This window comes from Thunnus maccoyii, chromosome 15, assembly GCF_910596095.1.
Source record: "Thunnus maccoyii chromosome 15, fThuMac1.1, whole genome shotgun sequence".
NCBI classification, from domain to species: domain Eukaryota; kingdom Metazoa; phylum Chordata; class Actinopteri; order Scombriformes; family Scombridae; genus Thunnus; species Thunnus maccoyii.
In genome coordinates, this window is record NC_056547.1 from 25,629,593 (window position 1) to 25,652,199 (window position 22,607).

The window sequence follows — 22,607 nt, forward strand, 5'->3', positions numbered from 1 at the left end:
AAAGATGATTGTATGTCAGTGTTTACAGCTTGTTAACTGAAGTGGCCAAAAAATCAGTAATTTCAGGTTTAAAAGGCTGTGGATGAGCGCTATTTCAGGCTGAATCACATACAGACTATGAGCTCAACCATTTTACCCATGTTATGAGGGTTTGTACGTTTGTTCCAGCGAAGTTCGGGGGGAGATATTGTACTTTTTACACCACAACATTTTTCTGACAATTAAGGTTACTTTGTAAAGTACAAAATTTTACACATAAAACATATGATAAACTTATGAAATATGATGCATTGCTGAAGGAAATGTATATTCACCATTATATTAAGCAGTTAGACTTAGCAACACCTGGGAGAGAAGAGTGAGGTGATTACACGTATGTTATATCTAGATTATCATAGGTTTAGGTATGTGCATGTGGGGGGTGGGTTGTTGGGTTTTTTTGTTTGTTTGTTTGTTTTCCATGTCGATATTTATTACTGTTGTTTTGTACAGTTCTCTCATTAGGGATTCTTTGTGTTTGTTCATATAGCAACTTTTCTCTGGAAAAATTATGAATGCAGGATTTTTACCTGCAGAGGAGTACATTTACACATTTGTATTCCTATTTTTATGTAAATGCAGGATCTTCCACACTGGCTGAGCCTATAAACTGTAAACACTACATACACTGTACACAGCATTGACGCCTGAAGATCTCGTGGGATACGTTCCTTCAGTTTGCAGCTTTAAGCCAGAAATATACTTATTATTTTATACATCTGTATGACAGAGTGTTGTGAAGTACTAGAAGCAGCACATTTGCTATGGCCCTGTTATTGAAAAATATTGATTGGGTATGTTGGATTACACCTGTCTTGTTGACAATGCCAGGGGTGTTTGATTTCATCACATCGGTAAATAACATATTTTTGTAGTTGATATCTGGTCAGTCGATGACATTTCCTACGAGATATACAATAACTCTTTTAGCCAATAGCATCTGGTGCAGGTCAGCCAGAACTTGTCAGACTGACCAGTATGACCGTGACATTATAACAGTGATTAATCACCAGCAGAACAACACAGCGTCAAGTCACTGCAGCCTGAACATCTGCAAATAGTTCATGTTTTGGATGAGAATTTATAACCAATACAACCCAAGTTTAGGCAGAATTATTTCATGTTCTTTCCTTTGTTGTATTTATTGTTCTCCCTGATCATAATGACCTACCTATGCTTTTTCAGATGCTAAGAATTAGACTGTCTGAGGTATGTTTGTGCTGTAATATTGCTTATTGTCCTGGCAAAATCCACTTATAGTATATTAAACAGACACATGCTGCAGGCTCAGGAAAAATTAGTGCAGAATCACCAGACAAAATTGATTCCAATATAATCATTCCTCCTCAATCAGGGAGAATATTCTATAACCCTTCTGTGTATGACAAGGTTTGTCCTCTGACATGTCACATCTAGCTCAGTTATCAGATGTGTTATAATAAAAAAGCATTTGTGATAAATCACAAGGATTTAAAATCATAGTGGTGCTGCCTACTCAGATTCACACCTACAATTCTCTATTTATCTTTCTGACACTCTCTCTCATATGCATGCAGGCACACACACACATATGCTCACAAAGGGGAGTTAGGGGCCTACCTATCACCTGAAAACTACTAATCAACAATGAGTCATCCAGCACCTTATCAGATAGCCGTTACAGCAACCCTCTTCAATCTTCTGTTTTTCACTTCAGCACAACACTTCCTGGGAGCAACTTCAATGATAAAACACCACAGGGGAGATGAGTATTAACAAAGGTGACTCATGCGTCTGCAACCTTCAAGGCAAATCATAATTCCATATTTCATTTGAAAGGATGTTTCACTAATTTACTCCTTTTTAAATGCATGCTGTGAGCTGTCTTTGAAGTCTCTCCTCTGAAGACTATTTGTGTCTGTCCTCTGCCAGTGATCTCAGGCTGTGAGCGAGCTACTACGGCAGCTCCAGTGATAAACATGACTAGAGGAGTTTACTACGAGATGTTAAGCTGTCATGATCATGTGAGTTTCACAGCGGGCGACCAGACACAAGGATCAGTTTGGGAGATTACTCAGATTGAAAATATATGGTTTGTTTTCATGTGTGAATTAATGAGTGAAACCTGTATTAACCCTCAGGGAGCTTAAACCACATCAGGCTCACAGTATGGGCTCTGTTTAGATTGACACTGGGTTTTGTCGCTGCTCTTGTTGAGAGCTGCACGCATGCTCTGGTGCGCTGCATCAGTCCTCATGATAATTAAAGCTACATAAGGTGAAATTTTTTGCAAAAAAGCTGTGTTATCAGGCTCCTTTGCTATAAAAAAAATTACCCTTTTGTATTATTGTATTATAACAATCACAGACAAGCCTGCTTGGTAAATAAGCAATGTGATGTGTAGTTTTGAGTGACAGGAATTCAAATATTTGTAATATAGTAAGAGTTTTGCTGCCATTCATCACTTGCTAACTTGCAAAGTTGTCCAAGGAAGCTTTAAAGGATCATTCCAGTTTAGTACAACTTGGGTTCCATATTCAACATTTTGGTCATCATTACCATCACTACTGAACTTCTCACCAAGATCTGGGAGCATGACATCATTAAAAAGAGGGCACATTGAGCAAGAAACACAAGCAATCATATCATTTGATGATTTGGTATAACAGCGGTGAAGCCATGGTGTTTATAGAGGTAATAGCTTGGTGATATAATGGTAATAATAACAACATTTTTGTTCATATTGGGCTTTAATTTTTAAATTAAATTATTTAAAAGAATAATGAGTAAAATATGTTAAGGAAATAAATGGGCAGAACTTTTTTTATTAAAAAGAGGGTAAGTATGGAGTAAGAACAGGCTTATCTGAAGACAATAACTAGGTTATATCAGTGTAATATTCTCTCATTAATAGTGAGGTAATATCAGTGTAAAATATTATCAACTAGAGTTTTAATGGAGGTATTAATAGATGGGGTAATACCTTGACGAGAAATAGTGTAATAGAGAGGTGATGACTGGTTAATGTGCAAACAATAATGAGGTAATAGTTTCATGTGTTCATACTTAAAATATAGGGTACTATCAGTGTAACAACTTCTATCACAACTATCACAAGTAAATTACTGACAACATTCTACTTCCAACAAACCCTTGACTTAGTCAAACCTATTGTAAAGAGAAAATAAATGCAAACAGTAAAATATTCACCCATGTTAAACACATCATAGTTGACAGACCGACCTGCTAGTTCAACATTAACCTTGTTGTGAGCACGCTCAGTTTTTCTGTGCAATGAGGGATTATTATCAAGATTTTGTGTGTGCTCACTTTAGGTTTTAACACCAAATAAGGTGGTTATTCTATTATTATTTTTGTATTCCATTATATTCTGGTTAAACTGTCTCCTGCTTCTTGGACTCTGAGTGGCAAGCAATGTCACCATGTTTCCAGATTTTTATGACTGAAAAAAAACAGTGAAAATAAAGTATATATGTGAAAATAAGAAGTCCTAAGAAACAGGAATTACCATTTAAGTTGTTATTTATCTCACCGAGGCTGAGAATGTGTCTGACTGACCGTGTAAAGGTTTCCAATGTCAACACCACTCCATCCACTTTCCTTTTGGATCCTTTCAGTTTCCAGTGAATCTTATTATCTTCTTAATAGACATTTAGCAGAGAGAGAGAGAGAGCTGCCAGATTACTCGTACAGAAGCAATCAAAAGCAAAAGCTATTTCCAGAAACAGCTACTCAACTTTTAAAGTTATTTCACCAATAAAGGAAAATGTCGATGGACTGACAATAACGTAAAGGCCAGTAATTAGTGCTGTGCAGGGAGGCTTACTTCTTCTGAGCTTACAATTATGGGCCAGAGCCGTATGGATTTCTGCTTCATCATGGAAGACCGAGGTTCAACACTGTGTCACACCTCCTCACACAGTTTGTACCTGATTTAGCAGCTTGAAACTCAATTTGTGGTTATTTCTCTGTCACTGAAACACTCCAGATTAGAGTACACACTGTACACATACACATGCATATGCACAGATAATTGCAAGAATATATTGGTTTCGTGTAAAATATACAAGTATAAATATAATATAAATATTTTTTCTTAATCAGTGTGTGTGTGGTGGAGGTGCAAGTGGTTGGAGTTGTGTGACAGCAGGCATATTTATATACATCATTATCATTATAAAAATGCTGGAAAGTAAAATAAATTCCATTTCTGTTCCTAATCAGAACACTCTTTGGAGGTGTCAACAAGTCCTTTGCTCTGCTTAATAAATATTTTTTCTGTATACAACATCAATATTCATCAGATATGTGTTCATGTACAAATATATGTTCCTGCCACTTTCTCCTCCATTATCTTTTAGTGACTTCTTGTTAAGTTATAACTTATTAATTCGGGGGCTGCAAAAACAAGCTGTAAACACAACATTAACATATTATCATAAAGTTGATATGAGGAACTTGCTAGTAAACAGCTGCCAGTTTGCACATCCAGCAAACACAGAGCAACATTAGCATTCATTTGCAGTTGTGTTTCTGGAGTCCAATATTCCATCTCCTTTTAGCTATGTTTTGGTCTCCACCAACTCCAGAGGGAAATATCTGGCTTTTAAGCAGCCTAATTCTATGATATGTTCACCAGCTAGGCGAAAATTCTGTTTGTCTGTTGTTTGGTGTTGGACAGTGTAACAGGTCTTTCATGGAAAACCACTGTCTGCTGCATCTGGAAACAATGCTTTGAGAGCGATGAGACAAAACCAAAACAGTAAGAGTTGTAAAACCAAAACAGTGAGCTGAAAGACATTAAAACGCTCATCAGGGCGTGCCCTGGAAGGCCATTGGTTAAGACGCATGCCACATAACTGCAACATCCGTGGCTGGAATCCAGCAGCGGACCCTTGTTGCATGTCATTCCCTGTCTCTCTCCCCTTATATGCTGTCGTCTCTCAACTGTTGCTATCAGAACTGAGGGAACCTGCAAAGTTGTATGATAATTCTCTCTGGGTTCATCACTAGAAGTGACCCCTTTTGCATACAAGTAGTCATGTGATTCATTGTTGATATATTGCTGATTAAAAATGGAATTCTCAAGTTTATTCAGTTCTTATCCAAATTGGTTGACCATCTTTACCCTCCCTTTTTTTTAGCCAGACATGGCCATTATTCTCTGAGATATCATAATGTACACAAATGGAATACAAAACACTTGCAATAATTGCAAAATGTGAAAAAGTCATGTCTATCATCTGGTTATTACATTCTGCTTTATCTTCCCATTTTTATGTATATGATCAGTGTCTGCACTGCCCTGTTCATTTTATATGAGTATTTCATTTTTGTCAATATATTGTGTGTTTATTTTGTATGTCTTTCATTTTATTTTTAGCAGTGGTCCACTATAAAAGCATATGGCTTCTTTATTCCTGGTTTCACATCTGTTTTTGCATTTGTTATGTGATTTGATGCTGTTTGTATGTGCAAAAATTAATGAATAAAATTAAAAATGAAAAACATAAATAAATTACTAATATTGCTCTACCCTGGTATGGATTTTTCTCTGTAAATGTGCTTCAGGCAAGATTAATTGTAGCATTATGTTTTACCAGATGAACTAGAGAATCGGGGGAAACTCGGAGCAGAGTAACAGTATGTTAAAATGTCAATTAAACCTCTGTAGAGAACACTAGACTGAGTGCATTCTATAGCAGCTGTAGCCTAGTGTGGTCATCACAATCCTCACAATGCTGAATCATTACAGTTTCTTCAGATATTTAAAGGCATGTCGCACTCACATCCTGCAGCCTGCTCCTGGCAGGACTCTGAGCTGTCCCAGGTGTCACTCTATATCCCCTGTTAGGCTTCACCTAATGAAGCTCATTGCCCAGCATCGGGAAATACGGCCATTGAGTGCTGCTAAGCAACAGGCACTCGCGTTCTCACTAAAATCACCTCCCCAGAGAAACTGACACCACTTGGCCTGGTGTGCCCTGCTGCCTCTCTGCCAACAGACTTGTAACACTGATATGTTTTGCTTTAGTCAGAAGGTCATCGCAAACTGATGTCTCGGGTATTTTTGCGAGATGGAGACATGCGATGTTAGTCCCAGCAGGTCTGTCATTATGTTGAACCACAGCAGCTGGGCAGCCTTCACTAATGGTCAGCTAGTTGCCTCTTGGCTCCACACTACAGCTCGTTTGTCACGTGGTCTCTCAAGGCTGAACACAGCCAAACAGAAGTGGCTGCAAGCTGGCTTTCCTGTTTTTCCCCTTCAACTCTGCTCAGTATACTTTGCATCACTTTTACTGGACTTGGTCGCAATTAATTCTGTGACAGATCTGCATTTATAATACACATGTAATGACATGCAACTGCTCAAGCTTTGTATTTACATAAATCATCGTGTACATCATGATTACACTGAACAAACCGAACACCTGTACTGTTGAATATTGTGTATTGTGCATCAAAATATTAATTCAGCTAATTATCACTTACAATATATAATTTTATTTAAAATGCATGAATCATCACACAATTGAAAACAAACAGTGTTCACATGCTCACACAGCAATGCCATGCAAACTGCAGGTGATGCTGTGAGAATTATACCCCTCATCCCGCTGGTTCATTTTTAATTTTTTCCAACCTGTGTAGTTCTACTGTCACTGTGCTATAGTACTGTATTTGTTTTCCAACCTCCAGGGGTACTGCATTTAGTATCAGAGACACTACTCAAAAACGCTAGCGGACCACACACTGTGCACAAGCCGCCGACGCTGATTTCATGCTGCTGTTCTGTGGCAATAACTCATACAGGAGACCACACACTCCCACTCTTTCTACAGATGGAATAAAGTGGTTGTGATAAGACTGTGTGGGAGTGCATTACAGTGCAGAGCTACAGGGAGAAGATGATTGTCAGGGTCCAGCAGGAGAGAATTAACAGCAGGTGGTAGTGATGGAGTAGCATTGGTCATCTGCACTCTTACTGTTCCCGCTGACAAATTACATAAATTACCCTGGAGTTTTATGTGCGGGTGCTTAAGGGGGACATTGTGTCAGAGGAAAAGCAGCATGATGTGTGACTGCAGGAATAGAGTGTACTAACATAACAATAAGATGAAATGCAAATCCCTCTTGTGTCTAAGCAGCAAGGAGGGACACCCAGCAGTTTGGCAGCTGGGTACTGTGTCATGCTGACTCAGCCTGGGGCAGCCATAGTGGATCAAAAGGCAACTGGCAGCCAATGGCTGATGTGAGGTAAATGTCAGAACTCGTGTTGCATTGCCCACTTGCTTCCCTGACTGTTGGGAAATAAGAGTTAGACCTGATAAATTTCTAAGATCTAAAGTATGATAATGACAGAAAAAAACTAAATATATTCACAATGCAAGATACTGAAAACTATAAGGTTGGTGCTATTCTATATTTTTGTATTGTCAGCAAATCCAATGAAAAGACCAAAACCAACAATGTGTTAGTAGTCCATCTCTCAATACTTTCCTATCCAAGCCCATTGGTTCCTTGTGAAGACATACAATTTTAAAAACAGGTTATTAATATATAGTTTAATTTTTTTAAAAGGTTCAGTAATTCCTTAAAACAGCAGGGCACTGTAGTTTTTAGCAAATGTTACTCAAAATGGAAGAAAAGGGTGCATTTGCTGGGGACTATTTGTAGCTGCGGATTAATACACAATTGATAGACAATTGAGTGTTTACAATAGTTTGGGACAATAATGGAGGTCTATGGCACTGAGGAATCAGTTATCATATACTTCTTGTCATCATGGAAAGAAAAAAGTAATGACCAAAATTATAAACATTTAAGATTTAACTAAGAATTTTTTCTTTAAGTTTTCTTTTCTCATAGTCTAACAACATTTACAGCATGAATTCAAATCTCTTGCACTGTAAGTCGTTATTTGGCAGTGTTACAGAATGTACAAAATTTAAAACCTGAACTTTGATACCATCTTGTCTCATACATTACTAAGCCCAACATGCATGTTATAAGACACTGCAATATTTAAAGTTCTCATATCAATATTTCAAAGAAATAACTGCATTAATATTTGTGTATAATTAATAACAGACCCTTTTGCAGCGGGTGTTCTCCGTGTTATTTTTATTTTCATGAAAAATTATGAGAGTCACAAGATATGTAATATATAAAATTGGTACATCAAGGTTTCAAGTTAGGTTTAGTGATATTAAGTCATACTGCAGTTTATTGGTGCAAAGCTCATTGTGAACATTTGTTAGAGCAGGTAAAACAGGTGCATTGAATAACATAGGAATTCTTGTATTTTTACATCTCAAAGATTCTGAAAGTCGGAAATTTCAGCTGCTTAGTCATTGTGATAATTCCTCATAGATAAATGATGGGACAGTACAAATCGTGCTTGTTGTGCCTTAGATATATGTCAACCAACCCTTTATTTGTTGAGGATCTGTCCCTCTATCCTTTTCTCTTCTTCCACAGTCTACCTCCATTTTCCTCCTCAGTGTTTAGCCAACATGATGTCTCTCTGCCAGCTGCTTAAGAAGGACACCACCTGGACCCAGGCCTCTGACTGCAAACAGGTACTACGGTTCATCAAGCAACAGCTCACCAACCCCACTCTCCACTCACACTGGCCCACTTGAGCCTCGATGAGCCCACTGTGCTTGTCACTCCACTCTGCTTCGTCTGTGCTGGAGTGGAACAACCAGTCGCTACCACTTGAATCCTCTAAGAAACTCAAAGGGTAAAAGGAAGCCTCTTGCTGGCTTGTGGGTATTTGAATACATTTATCTCTATAGTAGATTCTTCTCTCTTCACACAGATGAGAAGACACTCATAAAATGCTGGCCACAAGCCATTGACATTGTTATGATGGATCGAATCAGTGCCACAGTGCTTGGAAGTAGCACCAACAACGATTGAGGACAGCAGTAGGAACTGTGCAGTGAAGCTAAAGATGATCCACATAAAACCTGTTCTGTCTGTTCATTTCACATTGCGTGTGTTTGCTAGCTGCTTCTTCATCTCTTGTTGTAGTGTGATGGATCCTGCTTACTTTAGCCTCAAGCTAGTTGCTGTTTATAGCTCTTTGCGATGAGTGACAGGCGTCGAGCCAGAAAGGAATTGGGTTAAAAGTTAACTTACAGTTGTAGCTTTAAGGCCTCTGTCTCCAGGTGACATGTGTGGCTTAACCTGGCTGCTATTGATGCAAATAAAAAATTCAGTATAGCTGTCATAGTGCCTGACTTGAATCAGAAAAAGAAAAGCAGAAATCTTTATTGTGGCCTGACCCTTGATGTAGAGCTTAAAAGGGTAACTTATAGTAACACATAGCATGGCAGTTTCTCTCAGCTCTACAGAGCACTTTAGCCTCTTTCAGCTCATTGTCTTGGTCTCACTGCAAGCAGTGGTTGTTTTGGTTCGCTCTCAGCGGTTTCATAAGTGTAGTTTTCTCATTGTTTTCTAAGAAAAAGCTCAGATAAACCCACTGTACGCTTCCTTCTTAGCCCCAAACAGCAAACATAGTTAGCAAATAGCTGGTGAAAGTAAAGCATTTAGCAGGTAAAACACAAGCTATTTCCCTGTGGAGTTGGTGGAAACAAAAACAGAGCTACAAGGACAGTTAATATTGGACTGCAAATGAATGCTAAAACTTCACTAATACTTGACTGTGTTGTGCTTTTGGGTGGCAACATGCATAGGGTCTGTAGCTACATTGTAGACTACATCATAGCTAATGTGCTCCTCCTCCATGTAACTACACGGCAGGTCTACAATGCTACAGAGATTCTGAGGGAGGACCGCAAGAACTGTGATTGATCAGCATGGACTGCTTGTGTTTTTTACTACATGTTGCTGATGCAGATGTCAATGCGAGATTGACTGGCAACATCATGAAGCAAGTTGGAAAAAGCTAATTTATCTCCTCGTTTCAGTAATACACATTTGGCAAAGACATTTCCACCGCAAACTTTCTGCTCACCGCGATCTTTCACTGTGAATGAAATAACATAAATATGGTGTTTACACGGAATAGTAGCTGTAAATAGTAACTGTTTTCTAGCACATTCACTGTACCAACTTTAAAAGGACAGTGCTTTGTTGTTGTGCTGCCCCAAGTGGAAAAAAATACAGGTTTAAAGTCAAATTGCAGTTTATTGTTAGCTTATTAAAGTAACTGCTGAAATCTGGGTACACAACATCACAACAACAAACTCAATCAGACAGGCTGTAAACAAGCTTGTAGATTTGCTTCTACAACCTCTCTTTGATCTCAGCAGCTAACTGATGAGAATTAACTTTTGATTACAGACAGGAATGATGGCCAAATCTATGCAAATAATACCCAGTGTGTATAATCCAGAATTTCCCTTTAAGATGAGGCCATACTTGGAAATACTAGAAGAATACTAGAAAACTAGAAGAAATACTCCCTTATATCTCTGTTGTGGATGAAAAAGCCCATCTCATGTCATTTGTTTTTGAGGATAGAGCTACAGGGGCAAACTGTGCTGTACCGAGGGAACTTGTGTGCACAGTTTACCCTCTGAGCAGTGAAAACAGACCAGCCGGCTCCAGAGCCAGTGACTCCCACAGAGAGCATCAGCACCACAGGAACACATTCCCATCGATCTGTGTGGAGACCTCCATCAAGCTCCCGGTAGGACGCTCTGGCAAAGTGAAAATAATCTACTGGCTACAAAGTGCAACTAGGGTGAATGCCTCAAATCATTTTTCAATAAGCAGCAGTCAGACAGTATATTAACAACTTTCTTGTTTCAAGAGGAAAGGCTAGTACAAATTCATCTAACACTCTAAGACATTACAGCAGTCTGCCAAAAACTAAGGTGTTAATTTACAGCACAGATTTGATCTCATAAATTGGAAACATGGAAATAAAATGTCAAGTGAACAAAACCACTGAACACTTCAGCAACACTCCATTAATCTTTGATAGAACTTACTGGATACGTCCAGGTAATTTAACACCAGAGATCCAAGGATGACAACAGAATCTTCCCTTATTCAAGAAATAGTCCTGTTTGTTTTTTAATAGACGTTCCTTCATGAAAATACTAAATCAAACAGTGAAAAAGGCAAAACACTATGATTTAAAATTCCACATGCAAAGACTGATGTAAACAAATTACTCCTAGTTTATGAAATGAATTAAAAAGAACATTATAACACGTTAAATTGTTTTGAAGCAAAGCAGACAAGTGATTACTTAGGTTGAGTATTAAATAATGGATGATGTGTTCAGACGCTACATACTGATCATCCTCAACTGATTAAATTGTCACCCAGGTTATGAAACAAGGCCATTGCCCTCCTGTGGGAAAATGCAGATTGTCATATGGTTTAAACCTTTGGTGGTTTGTGAATTCACCAAATCTTTTTATGTGTGTTGACATGCATGGAATCTCTCTCTGTTGTGTCAGGATGCAAATACAATGGAGGTGAATTTTCCAGTCAGGCAACAGGTACAGATTTATCACTGGAAATATTGCTGTATTTTTTGCAACACTAAGTCTTTAATTTCACTCAGAAGTAAACAAAAGCAGTCTTCTAATTTCTAGCAGATGAGCATGGATTATGTCAGCTGAAACAATGACTGCACATTTTATCAGCTGTAAATAGCTAACATAATGAAAACTCGTGAAAAACTCCATGAAGAAAACATGGAAATAAAGGAGCAGCATTGTTTGTGTAGCTATCGCAGCATAGCACTATCTAGCCCTGGTGTTATAGTGTAGTTTTAGAAATAAAAATGCAATTAAAATATCATTTGTTCCCTTGAATGGTTTGGATGCCATGAAAACATATTTAAACAAGCAACATGATGGTTAGATTTATGCTTTAGTGTTCTTATTTTCAAACAGCATGCTTCACTTTTAGAAGAAAAAAGGATTTGAGGATTAGGAACAACTGATGAGTTTAAGCCTTTAACATCTATAATGTTAACTCTGATAGCATCTAAACACCTACAGAGTGGACGTGTCAGTTCTGAATAGTCTTTTTCTAATGTAACATATATCCCCTCAAAATAATAATCAGCTAATAATACTACTGGCCTTTGTAAATAACACAAGGTTAGCATTATAGGTTGTACACTAGCTGGCCGGGCATGCTAATTTTTGCAGCCTACGTTAGAGCAGATAAACGCACTGTTAATCAGTTTCTTATACTTTTGCTCCTGTGCTTGTATTGTATGACAAAGACCACAAACTCTTTAGATACCAAGTATCACTCTTTCAACAGCTCCATGCAAACCTACTGGCATACTCTCTCTGAACACACTGCTGTGTGATTAAGAAGGAAAATAAACTGAATTTATGCTGTGAGTTTATGTTTGCCTTTCACATGATGAGCTGTGTGATTTCTGTAATGTTATTTCAATTTATTTTTTGCTTTGATGGTAACAACACATTTGTCAAACATACAATCTGTGTATTATCCTTTTATTCTGAAGATTTCTTCTTGCCGTTACATTGGGCCTCATTCACAAACAGTGCACATGCACAAATCTGTGCTTAAACTGTGCGTACCAGCGTTTTAAGCACAAATCTGAGATTCATCAATATGTTCTTACCTGAATTTGTTCTTACTCTGCAAACAAATTTAGAACTACCTTAGACCATGTGTGGTAGTAGTACAAAAGGTATGCAGGCTGTATACAGGATTCACAATTGGGCGCCAAACGGTTGTTCCAGTGACAAGTTTAACAGCCAAATCTGCCTTTTCTGGCGTTTATTTCTAAAACTATTGTTTGCATTTCACTTGCAGTAAAGTTTTTCTACATTTTTAGCATTACAGCCCACTTTGCAGTGACTGACCTCTCTCTCCACTGCTCCACTGCTCCAACAGAGCTTTCTTTATATAGAGAAATGAGGGCATGCTAATTACCAATAGTGGACACACACCTGTCAATTTTGAATGATTCTGATTCACTAACAGTGGTTTGAACAAAATTTGCTGGTGCGCACATGTCATGAATCCGATGATAATTTTGCGCACGCAAAGAACATTTCTACGCACAATAAAAAAAAAATATGACATAAGCCATTAATCATCATAGATACACCTGTTATGAAACTCTGTCATACATTATGAATGAGCAAATCACCTGGATTTAAAATATGCTCAATCATTTTATTGACTCCTGCTTAAAAGAGGAGGTAATGAAATCCTGTGTGTTTGATTTACTGGAGATTTACATAATCCATACTAAGTTATGGGAAACCCAGGGTATTACAGCCCATATGTCATCAAGAAAATTCATGAGTAAGCAAGCTTATTGACCATCTTTGTGGTTGTGCTTTTTGATGTTCAAATGAGACTTGTGCTGGGCATGAACAAAGGGCACAACACAGCTGGAGAACCATCAACAGGTTCTCTTTGAGAATGAAGGAACCCTGCTGCCTGCCAGGAAAAGCAAACATCCAGCATGTACATCCAGCTCTCCAATCAGTCAGTGTCAAAATTCAGCATAGATGGACAATCTGTGTGTTCCCCTAAACTGAGCCACCCTCCAGACCATGTCACTCATGTACACATACACACATAAACACACATCAACCACCGTCCACAGGCTCCATGTCTCCAAGACTCCACCAAAAAATCCCTGTCAAGATTACAGTGTGTATTACCACAGAGCACATACACTGTATGCAAATGGCCCCTTGAAAACATTTGAGTACCCAAATCCTTAAATGCACCACATTATTCCCCTGCCTGAGTCAAATATTTTCTTATATCGCATCTAAATCATATATGAAATTCTAGCTATCTTCAATCTTCAGCTAAGGTTTTTCTGGAATGTGTGAACAAAAAGTTATATACAACATAATAAATAACACTAGAGAGTTTTAAAGTACAAACAAGCTGAATGTGATGTTTCTGCTGAATGGTAATCACCAACTGGAAGTCATAGATTACCCGCCTTTTTGTCTATGTCATTTATAAAAGGCCATATACTCTATAATGAATTCTTTTGAATGGGTTTGATTCATAATGCACTCTCATTGAGTGGACTTGTCCTACTGGCACATAAACTGGATTTAATGTGTGAGTGCAAGTCAAGAAATCCTGCAGAAAGATGTGCTGTAAGTGGCAGTTGCAGTGCAGCGTAATGGAAACTGTGGCTGACACAATAGGTCCAACAAAGACACGCCATCTGACTCATCTTCACAAAGCGCTTTCATTAGAGAGGACGGATGATGAATTTATCTGTGAGGACGGCACCTACTCGTATAGCTCTACAAAAGAAAAGCATTTAACTATAATAATATGTTAATAAGGCAGGATTTTCACACTTTTGACTGGTGAGTTATCTTGACATTTGGAATATTAATTTGGGATTTCCTTAGGTTCTTGTCTCATTGTGGCTAATGACATACATTACCAGTCAAAAGTTTGGATACACTTTTCCATTTACTTGAATGAGAAAATCTGTCCAAACTTTTGACTGGTACTGTATACAGAGCATCACAATTGGATCTACTGACTGCAAAAATTACTATTTTTATATTATCACTGGATCCAGTAACTATATGTAATGCGAAAGGGGTGATTTATTTTGTCTATAGTGACAAACCCACAGAGAATTATAACCCAACTCTGCCGTCTTTCTCAGTTCTACTGAACATTTTAGCATTCTAGCAAAGCTGCTTTTGCTTTTTTACAGACAGCAAACTTTGCCCTTCTCAATCCAGTTTCCAGCCGCAACAGGCAGCTGTTTTCACTGACAAAGTTCTAATAAATCCACTGTATACTACCTGCCCAGCACCAACGACCAACGCAGAAAGTTAGCGACTAGCTTGTGAACATAGTTGAGCATTTAGCAGCTAAAGAGCCAGATATTTTCCACATAAATTGGTGGAGACCAAAACAACGCTAAAAGGAGAGTGAATATTGGACTTACATTCAATTGAGCACAAACATGATTATAAATAAATGCTAATGTTGCTACATGTCTTCTGGATGTGTGAGTACGCAACTGTTTGCTAACACGTTTTCTATAACAACTTTATATGGTATTAATTTTAGCATGTTCTACTGCCCCAATGAGGGGGGGAAAAAAATCAATGAATGCTGCTTCAATTCATCTTTAAAGTATTCAGATTACAATGTAATGGTATCAAAATACATAATTTTCTCAATCCCTGTAAAGTAGTTTTTTATCTTTTAAAACCACATTGTCACTTTTCTCTCTCATTGCTCCATGCTAGTTATCCGGATTTTGTAAATCAAACACAAATCAGTGAAATTGCTGTGGTGTCTTTGCACTGCCCTTCCCAGAGGTCGCATGTTAGTCAAACATTGTGTTCAGTAGTCTGACAGTTGCTGTGATGAAGTTTCTGTAGGTGACGCTCTTTTCTTTGTCTGTTCAGATTGTTTTTACTTATGCTAACCAAATCATGCTAATATGTTACTCATGCATTGCGTACTTTGACATTATATCTGTCTGATATTGGCCTTTTATGAAATACAACATGGCTTGACATTCAAGAACCATATGAAGCTTCCTACCTCACAACTAAAGCCTGTAAAATATGCAATTAATTTTATTTCTCATAACATATTTTTCTTTTAGTCATTCTTCATAGCAAATACATTATTCATTAAAAAGCAATTATGTTTTTGTCTGCCATTTTAATATGGCCTTGAAGTGCTGCTTGCCCTGATTAAACTTCATTAGTCTGGGTTCCAGGAAATGTTGTGGTGATGGTCTAAATGTTGTTTCAGAAACTTTACTACTCTAATAAGTCAAGAAGGAAAAGCTGAATTCTTGTAGTGTATTTTGGAATTATAATTTACATATTTAAAGATTAGATTTTTGGAAAAATATGAATTATTGCTCAAAAATATCTCAGTCTCACAAATCCACATCAGTCAAACCTTAAGCTGCATATCTACTGTATCTACTCATGTTGATATTTCCAGACATTTAGCAGAGATGACTTTCACCTTTTAAGCTGTCTTTAGTCTCCCGGCAACATGAGCGACTCAACACTGTGAGAAAGGTGGGTGTATGCACACACTACAGCATGCTGCAGCTGCTTTTCTCCCTCAGACCAGAGTTTCGGTCAGAGCACCTTGCGCTCACCACATGCTGTCATTGCTAACTGTCACATTGGGTGCAATTATTCACAGAAATAATCGGAGTCAACTGGCAGGTCAGTCAGAATGGAGGGGTGCTGTGGAGGGGGCAGGGAGGGTTCTTATAGCCTCATCATGGCAACCGAGATGGGCCCCTCAAGACAGCTGGTCTGACATGTGCTAAGAGTATCACAGCTGGTCTAGATTAGGGTTTTTTAAATCCTCCATGAGTAAATGTGTAGCCACAGGTCTTCAATTTAAAGTGCAGGCTTTTTCATACTGCATTTACTTAGATTACCATTTCTACTGCTGCTGCTGCTTAGTGCTACTATTACATCTATAGTGCAACTGCTACTATTACTACTACAAAGCGGAAAGTCAGTCCCTCTTTTTTTGTATTGTACACACTATGAAATCCTGACATATTGTGATGTATAGATTATCAAAAATTGAAATGGTTTATTTTTAATGTGTTTAAGTTCACTAATTTTGGCTCAAAAGTTTGGAAAAGTCGGCACTAAAACTGCTGCTGCTACTACAATTGCTGTTACTACCACTGTTACTATTTCTGCTGCTACTACTACTACTACTGTAACTGGTACTACTGCCACTACTACTGCTTCTGCTGCTACTACTACTGCAACTGCTACTATTACCACTACTACTACTGCTGCTGATTCTACTACTGCTGCTGCTGCTATTACCACTACTACTGCTGCTGCTGATTCTACTACTGCTGCTGCTACTACTACTACTTTTAGTGCTGCTGCCACCACAGTCAATACTACTATTACTACTACTACTGCCATCAGTACTGCTACTGCACTACTGCCGTGCTGCTGTCACTGCCACAGTCAATAATACTACTACTGCCACTGCTATTGATACTGTACTACTGTGCCTACAAATCTTATACAACTCTACCACTAATACTAACAATAGTTTTACTGCCACTATTTCTGCTGCTACTATTTCTTCTACTACTACTACCAAAACCTCTACACCTACTGTTGCTGCTGCTACAAGTTCTTGTACTCGTCACTACAAATGCTACCACTAATACTTCTACAACACTACCAGTACTGCCACTATTACTACAATACACCTGGCACTACTAATACTACTTTTACTGTTAATCTTACAAATGCTGCAACTAACATTGCTGTTACCTCTAGTACTACTACTAATACTACAGCTTGTATTTCTACTACAATGCCTATAACTGATGCTGCCACTAATATTACCACTATCTGTCCTGCAGCTCTTGGGACTTATTTTGAATATGTAGTTAATATGCTTTTTCTTCACATTCTTCTACATTATTATTTCACTCTTCCCTTACATTCGCATCACAGGACGAATCTCTTGCTTTAACTAATTTTGATCAATTTCAGTGTAGGAGGACAGTGAAGAAGAAAAAGCAGGTGAAAGAGGAGAGGATGTTGACATGAAGCCAACAGATCTGCGTGTATATGCAGTAATAATATAACTACAAATTGGTGACAGATTAAAGGAAAAAAAAGTATTAAGTGTGTTAGGAAGGTGTTTTTAGCCCACAGAACAGCTCCAGTGCTCCTTGACGTAGATTCAGCAAGTCTGTGGAACTCTATTGAAGTGATGAACACCATTGTTTCAAAAACACCTAATTTGATATTTTGATGATAGTGGCGGAGAGAACTGTCTAACACATTGGTCCAAAATCTCCCATAGGTGTTCAATTTGTTTGAGATCTGGTGACTGTGGAAGACGTAGCATATGACTCACATCATTTTCACACTCATTAAACCATTCAGTGACCTGTCAGACCATGCGGAAGCATCTGCATTTCTCAGGTTTTTTTTCAGGTTTTTCTTTTTAATTCTTCACCTGTATGTATAAAATACTGTACTCTGGGTGTCGAGTTAATTATGACAATGGAGAATGCTATGATGTTACTGGGGAATCTTGAAAATATAATACAGTTCTTCAGATTTACGGTGAACAAATGATGGATGTGTAATGGTGGCTTTTAAAATACTGTGGCGAGCTGTATTGTTAGATTTCTCCAGGGGTATTTGGAGTCTGGTCTGATTTATTCGGCTGAAAATGTACACATCCGGGAGCGAGAGAGCGAGCATGTGGCAACACATATCTTAATAGACATCTTTGTACCTTATTTTTACAGTCCCATATGATGACACTAAATTTAATTAGTTTCCACAAACAGCTCATCGTTGACACAGTCCAAATTGTTTCCTTATCTTTGCAGCAGTTTCCTCTTTCACAAAGCTAGTTTTACTTTGTTCACTTTTACTGTCCGAAATAATTATTTGAAAATCTGCTGATACAGTGCATTGGAGCAAATCCAGTTTCATTATTTCTATGGAAATATTCCTCTAAACCATTAACAGTTGGGAGTTGGTAAGGTGATACATCTCATACTGTCAGCTGAACAGTATGTTTGAGCACAGCTTTCCAATTGTCGAGAGAACTCATCAAATCAAAGCTCCACTGCCTAGGTACCTGCAAATAATTCTTAGCTTTGGAATCAAACTACTTGCAGTGTCAGATGAAATGGGTCTGCCTTATAAGGAGTATCTAGATGGTGTTAGGCAAATCACAAAAAGGATATAAAACTGACATAAAGAGACTTTCCTCTGATTATCTTAACTTCATGGTCTTTTATTGTCTGTGACGTACAGCCAATCCACCTGGCATCACGGAACTTCCATCAGACCCAAAGCTAATATTGTTAAGAGTACTGAACATATTACACCTGCTAAAATGTGACAAGATCACTGTGTCGTGTTTCATCTAATGATGGGTAATGCTTTTGTCCATTTTGTCCAGTCTCTGCTTCTCTTTTTTACAGAAAAGTTTTACAGTTGAGTTTTATGGAACGTTATCTCTAGTTTTACAAAAATTCAGACATACGGCAGGCAGAATGCAGTGTTGACTATTTTACAGAGTAGGCATCACACAACCGTTAAGAGATATGGTTGAAGAATAAGGGTTGTGATTTTTTTGTTACTGTCAATAAATCCCATGTCCAGAGCAAAACCAACAACATTTTACTCAGTTTCTCATGTGTTGCTCTCAGCACCAAGCCAATTGCCAAATCTTTAAAAATGATTTTACATAGTAATTAATTTTCTGAAAAATGGCTAAATAATTGATTGTAACAGGCAGACACTGTCATTTTTAGCTAACTTTACCCTAACAGGAGAGTATTTGTTGGGGACTATTTCAGCTGCAGATAAATACATATTTGGTGCTTTAGTGAGTATTCATGGCAGCAGTGCAGTGTGTGTGTGGGATTGAGTCAAAATAAACTACAGTGTGTGTTCTTGGTAATGAAGTGCAACATTGTGGCTCATTGATGTGTTTTTACTATGAGACACTACTAATAGGTAGGATAGGTAGGATTAATTCATTGCTGGTTTTGGTCTTTTTGGGATTTGTTGACAATGAGAAAAATATAGAATATTACCAGACTTACCCTTTTAAAGACAAGATAACATTGGATACGATTTTGATCCCCAGGAGAGTCAATATCACAGTAGCAGTATGAGTATTTCCCCCGTTTTGATAGGTACTGCATGATACTATTGACGTTATAAGGTAAACTAAATCACATATAAAATAATCCCATTGATCTTAAATGCAATGAATTAAAGTCTATTGTTATACTGTTATGCTTTATATCATTCAAAACTCTTTGAATGTGTAAACAAACCCTGCAAGAACTCTTTTTGTCAGGTTTTTAATGAGAATGTGTCCGGAATAATTTCTTTAGACAGCAAAATATTGTAAAATTATAATAAAATATGTTATTACCATCAATAAAAGTTGATAAATTATAATATTAAATGTTTTCCTTATCAGGACATAATGCAGCCTTACTTTACTGTGTTGTCAGTATCCTTGATTGGTGTTTATGTTCGTACAAGAAGTGTAATTTGTACTTAGTAAGTAATAAATGAATTTCTTGCAATCAGCAAATAATAATCACGTCTTCTGCCAGTGTTGATTTTTTTCGCCCTTTTCTTTATTGAAGCGAAATAAACGTCATGTCATGATGAAATAATTCCTCTGTCTCAACTTTAATCTAAACAGTGTGTGTGCATCTTCTCAGGTGCGTGCATGAAAAGAGGAGGCCAAATAAGGTCGACTCCTGCACATTTAGTAGGAGAAGTCTGAATGTTCTCTGAACTGTTGTTACTACTGCAAAGAGTTGGATGGTGCATAAAAGGCGTCCTGCTTTCCACAGAGGAGACACAGTAAATGTAACCACTTCACAGAACATGAATATTACAATGGCTCTCGTTGCTGTAGCCTAGAAACAACAACGGATCCACCTTCACTGGTCTGTGCAGTCAGCCCTTTTAAGTGTTGCCTGGCAAACTGGAGGACAGGCCTGGTGCATTAGTTTCCCCCCAGCTAAAAGTCCTCATCTTGAATAATAGTATCTGACTTCCATAATGGAGAAAGCGCATCTCTGTGACCTCTGTAGAAAGAGAAGTTAATTTTGAATGTCGTGCCTTGCAAGTAATCTAAACTGAGCTGATTGAAAGGTTGAATTTGAGCTTGTATTTGGTAATACTGCCACGCACATTTTGATTTAATTCAATTAACTACAACTCAATTCACCAAAGCTTCATTCAGTGTTCTGGTGATTAAAATGCAGAAAGAGAGTGCTTTGATTGTAGCCAGGGGTGGAGCGTCAACAAAGGGAAACTCAGTTTACCCCACCACCACAGCAGCTTGAAATAAATCTTATTGACGCAAATGCATCATCGCAAGTAGCGTCAAACTGATGTAATTTATGCTTCCTTGAAGGGGTAATCATTGGAAAAAAAATGCATTGAAGAAAACAGAATTGATTTGTGCTTACAGGGTGATTTTCATTTTAATTCTCATGATCACCAGCACTCACTCACATCTTATGTACATCACTGGTTGTAGTAGAGTACTGTTGCTTTGCTTTCTTTATTTCTTACATCTCTTTGATTACGCATCAATTGTTTGTCGCAAATTCCCAATCGATCCTAAAATCCAGATAATACCATAAAATGTGAAAAGTATTGTGGATACAGAAGTGACGTCAGATCCCAGTTGTTGATCTAAACTCTCGTCCTGCCTGCGGCTGGACTCAGAGGAGCTGTCCTTTCAGCACCACAACACTGCAGCTCATCCCTGCTGCTTCTGTTACAACTGAACTCCCGATCAGTCCCGTTCACGAAGCCTCGTGATCTTCCTGCAGAGCTCCGTGTGATCTTTCTACATTCTTTACAAAGGAAAATATCGGGATATAAACTCGCAGTACTCTGTCATACTTTGCGCTGCATCTTGGTGACGCACCGTCAAAGTACAAGTTGAATCATAATGCAACTGTAGCTGCACCAGAGGAATATCATATGCATGTCTTAGTCTAAGTGCACTCAAGCGCGCCAAGCCACGTCACATTTCAGTTTTATTCAGCCTGTGGATGATTTGTGACGAAAATATATATCCAAATATTCTCATGTTGCTTGACCGCGATGACATAAAGCTTCATCCACGCAGTGCAACTCCCTTTGGACCAGAGAGTGAGCCCTGCAACATGTTGCTTAAAACTTTATATAAAGACCTGTGGTACAGTATAAATGTTTCTAAGCAGGTCGGAATGTTTGTGACGGCTCTGAATATAAGAACATGTGCTCCCGGCTAATTGTTGCCTACAGACCGTTTTATTAGCTTGAAAATGTAACTGTCCTCATAATAAACCACGTCCTGTTGGGCAACAGTGATGTAATGATTATAGAGGCTCGGTTATACTGGTTTTAGAGACTAGGACTCACGAAAAGAGACTGAGACTTACCTATGGTGGTTATAACCGTGATGGCAAAGTAAAATGACCCTGCGAATTTCCACTGCACCCCGGCTCTGTGGGGCTCAGCCTCCATGATGATGGTCTCCAGTTTGCGGTAATCATCCTCGCTGATGTTATATTTCCCCTGGAGACGCTTCTCCTCGGCTTCCAGCTGCTCTTTTTCCCGCATCTCAAAGTCAGACTCCAGGGCGTCAAAAACGGCGGCCCCGACGAGCAGGTATGTAAACGTGCAAATGATCAGGGACAAGGTCCGCACGTTTTGCCGCTTCATGGCCAACAGGAACCGGCGACCGAGGGGCTCATGTCCCCTCGGATTCCCCGGGAAGGCGCAGCAAGCGTGAGGAAAGCCGTGTGGACAGCGCCTGGAGGCGGAGGCGCAGAAAGGTGCGCTCCGGTGACGGTGGCCGAAGTGAACGCCGGAGTCGGGGCAGCGGTGGAAATCCCCTGCCTTATGGTGATCCCGGTGACAGACCCCTAGATCCTGTTCCTGGTTTGCGGAGAGACACAAGAGACTGCTCGATCGCCTGGACCAGGAGCCCTGCAGCCGAGAGACCCTGCGCAAGACCTGCCCAAACCAAGTCCTCCCGGTGCGCAGTGCCATCAACAAACAGCT

At 38.7% G+C, this 22,607-nt stretch overlaps 1 protein-coding gene across 1 annotated transcript in view; it reads right to left on the reverse strand.

The window, feature by feature from the left end:
- kcnk9 (potassium channel, subfamily K, member 9) overlaps positions 1-22,607 on the reverse strand; it is a 38,808-nt gene extending 16,201 nt beyond the window's left edge. Inside the window, exon 1 of the mRNA XM_042435976.1 lies at positions 21,983-22,607. Within this exon, the coding sequence (XP_042291910.1) occupies positions 21,983-22,595 (613 nt within the window). The 5' untranslated portion in view covers positions 22,596-22,607. The remainder of the gene's footprint in view (positions 1-21,982) is intronic.